The sequence below is a fragment of the Trichosurus vulpecula genome, chromosome 4, assembly GCF_011100635.1.
Source record: "Trichosurus vulpecula isolate mTriVul1 chromosome 4, mTriVul1.pri, whole genome shotgun sequence".
In the NCBI taxonomy this organism is placed as follows: Eukaryota; Metazoa; Chordata; class Mammalia; order Diprotodontia; family Phalangeridae; genus Trichosurus; species Trichosurus vulpecula.
In genome coordinates this window covers 170029691-170037921 of record NC_050576.1, presented here as the reverse complement: position 1 = coordinate 170037921, position 8231 = coordinate 170029691, and the positions used below count along the sequence as shown (strand labels likewise).

The 8231-nt window shown below is 45.1% G+C and overlaps 1 protein-coding gene across 1 annotated transcript in view; it reads left to right on the top strand.

Moving 5' to 3' along the window:
* Positions 1 to 2862: 2862 nt before the first annotated feature.
* PPM1E (protein phosphatase, Mg2+/Mn2+ dependent 1E) overlaps positions 2863 to 8231 on the top strand; it is a 210882-nt gene continuing 205513 nt past the window's right edge. The window contains exon 1 of the mRNA XM_036755198.1: positions 2863 to 3335. Within this exon, the coding sequence (XP_036611093.1) occupies positions 2863 to 3335 (473 nt within the window). The remainder of the gene's footprint in view (positions 3336 to 8231) is intronic.

Genomic DNA, 8231 nt, shown 5'->3' with positions numbered 1-8231 from the left:
AAACCTGAGAGACATTCACCAGTCATAAGGAGCTAAACATCGTGGTCATTTATGCTTTCAGCAAAAACTTTCTTTAATCTTTACAGAAGGTATTCTGAAACAGAAACGAACAGGTGGGTTGAATAACAAAGAGAGCTGAGGAGTTTAAAGACTTTTTTGGCATCAAACAGTGAAGTTGTTCTACACTGTTGGTGTTTTATAGAAAACATATATAAATACATTTAGGCTGTCTGGCAGCCGTCTTATTTATTGGGTTTTACCTTTGAGACCAAAATAAATGTGAGGGATTCATGTACAGTACTCAACATTCCCTGTCAGGTATTATTTAATCTCCTTAGGCTAGGACTATGAATGGAAATCTTTATTTTACATGATGCCCTAATATTGTACATTAGGGCCAAAACCATTTGATCTGAAAATAATAGTATCAGGGCAGGGATTTAGAATATTATATGACAACAGCTGGCAGGAGGAGTATCTCTCTTGCCACTGACTGGAAAAGTTACCTCAGACTTCAAATCCAATTAATTAACAGACCTAAGGCCAGGCAGCAGCCAATGGAATTGGCCTTGTGGGTAGGTTGTGAGGATGTTTCTCAGAGTAGAGGATGAATAAGATGTTGCCTCATTGTTCCGCTATATGTTGCAGTGAATCTATATCTTAGTGATTGTGTTACCACATATTTAGAAACTAGAAGGAAAGCAAAGCAGCATAATGTTACAGATTATGTGTCTGTCATACATCTAACAATAAGAAGCCATGATGGTCCAGAGAGGCTGAAGCAATCTACTCTTTCTCCACTAAGAAGATCCCCCTCCCACACACACAGCTGAAAGGGGTTCAGAACTGTGAGGGGAATCTTGACCTTTACTGAGAGGGGAAACATTTTCTCACACTCTTCAGCTTTCCATACCCTCAGCCCAGCATCATCCAGATGATTTATTTAAAACTTAGCTTTTGACTCTGTCTTGACAGAAAGGTATTCAGTGTACAATATGAACGACATATGGAACAGGTATACATTTCTTATCCACAAAAGTAATGCTAAACACAGAACACTCACAAGCGCACATTGGATAGAAAAACTTAAAAGAGTGGCAGTAACAACTTCTGGCATTCTCACTCCTGTGGCTGATAGTTGAACCTCAACTAAACCTAAGGCATTTTGTGGAACACTTGAGTAGGCATTTTACATTTCACCTTCACTCTTCACTCTCCCTCTCCTCTCCCTCCTCCTGGTAAAAGTCTTCTGGCAAACTAGGTCAGGGCTCGGGCTCATCTTGGTCCTCATCTACTCACATAGTTCTAGAATAGTTGCCCAAGACTCCTGCCCTTGCCACCAGTCAGCTCTGAACAAAGGAGGACTGATCAACCCATCAGTCTCATAGGGTGATCTCTAAGCCTGGACACATCCACCTCAGGATCAATTATTCTTTCACCTAAGAGGAGGAAAGAACAAACACAGAAAGGGCAGCCCCAAGTGCAGGTTCAGAAATATAGATAGAACATGGGCTTTAGCTGCCATGTGCTCACTGCCAAAAGGCAACCAGGATGGGGATGGGATGAACTGCTTTTCCCCCTAAGCCTCAGGGGAAGCCTCGGGTAACAGTACTGACACAATCTGCTACACGAAAAAAGAAGAGAGACAAGAATAGTCATTCCTTTTTTAAAGGTCCACTGAGTCATGGTTTTTCCTGATCAGTAGCCAATGAGGGGATTTCTTTCTTATCTCAAAGCAGAAGAATCTTTCTGCCCTGAATTTGGCACACAAGGCCAGCTACAATCAGCTAGGGGTTCTGCCAATCCCCAAGGGCATAAGCTTCGAGCTACTACATACGGTCAGCTGGAAGCAGGAAGACGTTGCATTTTGCATGCTCGATCCCCATCCACACGTAGAACAGAGCACAGTTTTGGGGTTTCTTTTTCTTCTTTCCCTGGTAAGGTTTGACCTATAGCATTCCAATGGTTTGTGTGTAGTTTGGGTAGAAAAGCTCTTCCGAGTTCCAGTGTGGGGCGGGGGAGGGGGGGTGGAGGGCAAGCAAGAGCAATTGTGGAATAATCTATAACATGCACATGCTCTGAATCAACACTTTTAGTGCATGTTCGACCAGCCTCTAACAATTCTCTTAAGAGGAGCAGCTGCCTTCCCGTTATAAAATGACAAGCTGGTGGAAGACTTGTCTCGATTTAACTTCATTCTGCAGGCGAGGAAACTGAGGTATGGAAGGAAGCTTCCCAGCTCAGCGTCGGTGGTGGCTACGAGCCGGATCTGGGTCGCCTGCGCCCACCCGCATCCGCTCAGCAGGAAGGGTGGGGAGGATGCTGCGGTCCTCTGGGAATCCTGGGGGGGAGGCGCGGGGGGACAGGAGCGTGCTGGGTCCTGAGGACTCTGCGGACCCGGCGGGAGGGACCCGGGGATTCTTAATTAAAGCAGGTTGCCATGGCGACGGTCTCCAAGGCGGCGTGGGCCCAGCTCTCCCGGGGGCTGGAGGGAGGGCCGCTGCTTGATGGGGGTGGTCTCGGTCGTAGCCGGGGGCGCGCGTTCTGAACCAACTTTCTCTCCCGGGAGTGGAGGAAAGGGAGGGGGGAGGAGAGGAGGGAAGAGAGAGAGGGAAAGGGAGGGGGACGCGCTCTGCCTCTGCCCCCGCCCCCGGGTCGCGCACGTCCGTACTCGGCGGCGCGCACGCCTGCGGGAGCCCTCTCCAGGCAACCCTAGTGCTGATCGCTCGTGCCGGTACGGTCGCTCGCCGCCCTTGGGGGAACCGAGAAGAGGCTCGAGGGCAGCCCCCCTCCCCGCCCCTCCCTGGGCTCGGCCGCCCTCCCCCCTCCCGCCCGGCGCGCGCCGGGGCATGAGCAGCGATGATGGCCGGCTGCAGCCCCGAGGAGAAAACTTACCGGCGCTTCCTCGAGCTCTTCCTAGGCGAGTTCCGCGGACCGTGCGGCGGCGGCGAGCCAGAACCTGAGCCAGAGCCGGAGTCCGAGCCCGAGCCCGAGCCCGAGCCTGAGCCGGCGGCGGCGGCGGCCGAGGGGACTCCGGAGGAGGTGGAGGACGAGGCGGTGGCGGCGACTGCGGTGCGGGTGCCGGAGCCCGGGGAGGAAGAGGAGGAGGAGGAGGCGGTGGCCGCGGAGGAAGAGGACGGGGACGGGGAGGGCACGGAGGAGGGGGTGGCCGACGAGGTGGGCCCGGGGCACCAGTCCGGGCCCCCGCCCCCGCCGCCGCAGCAGCAGCCGCCGCCGCCCCTGCCCCCGCTGCCGCGGCCGCTCTCGGAGCGCATCACCCCGGAGGAGGTGGAGGGCGAGAGCCTGGACCTGTGCCTGCAGCAGCTCTACAAATAGTTAAGTGGCCGGGACGGCCTCTGGGCTGGAGGTGGGGGAGGGAGGGGGAGGGAGAAGAGAAGAAGAGGGGGGGAGAGAAGCACTGCCCCCGCCCCCCGCCCCAGCCGCTAAGTCCGGCACCGCATCCGCCCACCCCCCCGCAGCCCCCGCGCCCCCAGCTGGGGCCGGACCTCCCCATCCCTTCCTCCGTTTTCCTCCCCGGCTCATCCCCATGACCTCAGCTGCCCTTTCTTGCATGGTCCATTCCACAGCCCTTCTTTTGCTTTCTCTCGTTGCTTTCTCTCTGCTCCCTCGTCCCTCCTTTCTCCTTGTCCGTCTCTCCAAGGCTCCATCCCACGCTCGCCCCCTGCTCCAGGATATCTCCTTCCTCCTCGGTCAGCTCTCCAAGTCTTCATCCCATACTCGCCCCTTGCTCTAGGCTACCTCCTTCCTCCTTGCCCAGTCTCCAAGTCTCCATCCTATTGCTCTCAGCTCTAAGATAGCTTCTTCTTCTTTGACCACTTCTATGCTATGCTTCCCCCCGATTCTGGATACCTCCTTCCTCCCTTGTTGGCTGTCCCCATCTCCATTCTATTCTCACTCCCATTCCTGGGTTCCTCCTTCCTCTCTAGCCTGCTCTCCAAGTCTCCATCCTATCCTCTCAGCTCCAAGGTACTTCCTTCCTCCCTGGCCAGCTGTTCTCTTCTCCATCCTATGCATGCCGCTGTTCCTGGGTACCTGTTTCCTTCCCGGCCTGCTCCCTAAGTCTCCATCCTATCCTTGAGTGCCCCCCATCTCCTCCCCTGTTCCCTGTTCCTCCTTCCCGCATCGCCCACTTTCCCTGTCTCCATCCTATGCTTGCCCTTGCAGCCCGAGTTTCTCCCTCCTTTCTGGCCCACTCTGTGTTCCCTTCTCACCCCACCCCCAGCTATACAGCCATGGGAGAGTGGTGACTGTCTCTCCTTCGAGGGGCTGGGAGATGCCTCCTGTGTAATAGCAACGGTAACAAAGATGAGAATGGCTTCTAAAGAGCACAGGAATGCCCGGAGACTGGATTTCCTCTCGAGGTGGTGCTGGTTAGTGTGCAAAAAACCGAGAAAGCCTTTTAGGAGACTTCATGCGGTGAGGGAATCTCAACCAAAGAGGGCAACTTCACAGCTTTTTATTTCAGTCAGGCTTGGTGATTTCAATATCCTGGGTGAGGAAATCCTCTCCATCAATACAGATCAGCAACTGCTTTGCCATTAGAGTTACCTAGAGTACTAAGATACCATAGCCCAGGTCACACAACCAATATGTGTCAAAGACAAACTGGAACCCAGGTTTTCCCCACACCATAGCTGTGTTCTAGCCTCTACTCCAAGCTGCCCCTCTAACTTCAGAGTTACTAATAATTTAATTTAAAACAGGATGGGAGGGAAGTTTAAAAAAAAAAGAAAGGGAAGTCAATTCTGAATTGAAAGACAAGGTTAGGGGATGATTTGGGGGGTAGTAGAGCAAAAGAGTCCTATAACTGATTAAAACAGAAAATTAAGGTTGGTTTGTCAAATTGAAGATGACTTTGTACACTCAATAACTTTCCATTGGAATTAGGGGATGAGGGCTGGAGAAAGTGCTAGGGTTTAGGATTCTGCACTAAAATTTAGAAATCTAAAGATCATTTACCAAGACTTTGTCTGGCATTACACTTTTGAGTTCACTTTTTTGAGTTCACTTTTTATGGGCTTCATATAGAAATGTGTTACAATGGAATTTCTTTTAAAATAGATGTTTTTAATTGATGCCACAGGAGGAGACAAATGAACTTGTGAAAACATTTGTAAACCTGGGAGCTTCTGCTATTTAGTCGATAATTATAATGCAAGGTGTTACTCTGGTTCCCAAAAAGTATACTACCACAGAGCCCACTGTAATTAAACTGAACTTTGTCTCTGGGATTTCCCAAAGGGCAAAATAAGAAGGGTCAGGAAATTTAAAACTCTTTTTACATACACACACACCCACACACACCAGCACATAATTACTTGCTTAGAGTCATTCTTAGTGTCAAAATAAAGAATTCTAGGCATCATTGACTTTTTGCAAACGTGTCTTTTTGCAAAGGTACTGAAGATTTATTTTAAAAATTGGAATGTTTTCTAAACTGAGAGAATTGAAGGAATGCATTCTACCTTAGTGGTGTTCTCTGAGTCCTGACAGTTAATTGTTGTCTTTGCAAGCGCATTGCTGACATATTAAAGAAAAGAAGACATTCAAAACTACAGAAAGTCCAAAAAATACTATTAGTCCAAGCTAATTTTATTGCTACAGAATATTGTCATTCCATAAATTATTTCTTCTTAAGAAAACGTAGGTAATAAATGAATGCATATTTTTCAGATGGAAAAGAGAAAGGTAATTTCAATGTGTTGAGCCAAAATGCATTAAGTATTTCAACTAGAAAAGCCATTCAAACAACAGATTGATCCATTACCTGGTAATGAAAATTTAGTTTGAAGAAAAAGCTAGCATGAAAATTGATTTTGACCAACATAATTTTACTTTAAAAGAGGGCTTCATGTTATCATTGCTATTTTTCTAGTAATGTTCTGTTTTTATTTGACAGTATGACAAAATGGCTAGTTTGATTGGTATGAGGTATGTCTGTGTATAAAATCCATGACATAAAAATTGATAGCTATTTTTCTTATACTTTACACATCTTAATTTTTTTTATTTTGGTAGTTGCAAATGAAAATAAAGATTTGTAAATGAGAATCAATATGTCCAGATTTCTTAATGACAAAGGAAATGATATACAAATGGCCCCAGTGTTAGTTTCTTGAGACTCTAGCTGAAATTCGTATTTCAATTTTCTCTCCGAAACATTCGGAAATATTGGTTTCCTAAATTCCATAAAAGAGACTTTGAAATAAAGCTGGGGGAAAAATATGAGGTGCTAGAAATAGGTAGGGAATCATTTATGATAAGGTGCTCTTTCAGAATATTCTCAAAAATCTCTCCGCTCTGTTGCTTTTGGAAATGTTGAATACATCTTAAAAATAGATTAAAGATGCTTGTCAGTGTTAAAATATTTATATGAAGTTACATTGTGTTAATATTTTCTACCCATTGTAAGAAGGGTGAGGGTTGTTAATCCTAACAGAATAGCTACAATATAAATCATTGTTTCCTTCATCTGGTATGTTAATATTCTCAAAATATTTAATATATGCTTTATAAATAAGCCAGAAACTCCTTGCAAAAAGCAACAACAACAAATCTTACCCCCTTTTGCAATGCTTTATGTGCTAATTGGTTGGAATTCTATTTTTTAAAGAAACCATAGAAGCTTATTGTATATCTCCCACCTTCATTCCCCAATCCTCCCCCTGCCCCATTTCACTGACTTGTACAAGATAATTTTGGGAAAGGAGCAGTAAACATTACATATAAAGTCTTTGTCTTTCTAGCTTTTAAGTTTAGACCCCCTGCCCAGCTTGAAATAAGCAGTTACATAGTCAGCTATGAAGATCAGTGTTCTACTGGTCAAAATTAAATTCCACTCAGTGACTTAAAAAAAAGAAAAAAAGCTCAAGGTAGTATCTAGGAATAACTTTTGGAGGTTAGCCCTAGGGTTCAGAATTAGAAACAGATACATCATCTAGAGATTCCTTAAAGCTGAATGAGAAGAAAACATTTTGAAAGAAAAATCAATTTCCTGGGCAAAAATTCTTTGGGGAGCAGGGTAGGACCTGGATTTAGACTATTAAAATTTTTTTAAATTTTATAAGGCTTTTAATAATTTGTGGCATGTTCAGTTCAAATCATTTCAAGAGCCATTGGTAAGCTTAGTGAAATACATGTTCTGAAGTATCATCTACCCTGAAGTATTTTGCTAAAAACATAGTTATTAGATTCTTATCCTCCATAGCATGAACTATTACAGTGATTTGAAAGTTCCACATGCCGTACTGAAATATATTGTACTGTATTTCTCTCTGTAATTGAACATATACTCAAATGTTCACCTAAAGATTCAATTAAATATTTTAAGAACATAGTCTATATTAGGAGATAGGGACTGGACCTGTGATTTTATTGCTATAGAAAACTCCCAGATGTGAAAACTCCCTCTATCAATGCAGGCCAGTACCTTTTCTGCAACTTTTGGTCTTAGAGGGTAGACTAAAGCATTAAAAGGGTAAGTGATTTTCCCGTGTCCCATAGCCAATATGTGTCAAAGGAGGAACTTGAACCCAGCACTTCCTTGCTCTCTATTCACCATGCCAGACTGCCTTTCCTATATCTTCTTCTTCTTCTTGTTCAGTCATTCAGTTGTGTCCTACTCTTTGTGACCTTGTGGACCATACATACTATCCATGGAGTGTGTTTGCCATTTCTTTCTCCTGAACCTTACATAGCGTATATGGTTCCTGAAGTTAGTAAAAACAAATTCTCCCTTTTGAAAAGTGAAAGTGATATGTGCCTAAATTTACCACGATTTGAGAAAAGGGGGTTCTAATTGGTGATATAGCATATTATACTATGGTAGATGTAAATATGAGGTTACACATTTATAGGTTACATTGTTCAGTACTGAGCACCTGATTTTCTTTTACTATGCTGGGGAATTATTTCACTCAGTTATAACCTAGAAAAGTCAATGTTCCCAAATCTTTTTTAGTACTACGTGTCACATTTTCACACAGGTTGCTCTTCAAACAGTTATTCATTTAGTTTGGGTTGGACTTCCCAAGAGGGAGACAGAGAAATCCCAACAGCCTGGCAGTCTTAAGCAGTTCCAGATGGTCTGCTTCAGGGAGGAGGTGGACACAAAAATGGCATGAAACTATTAATTATTGCTTATTGAAATGAATATTTAAGGTATATTGAATTATATTTTGAGAGAAACTAGGCTTAAGGTGTGACTTCAT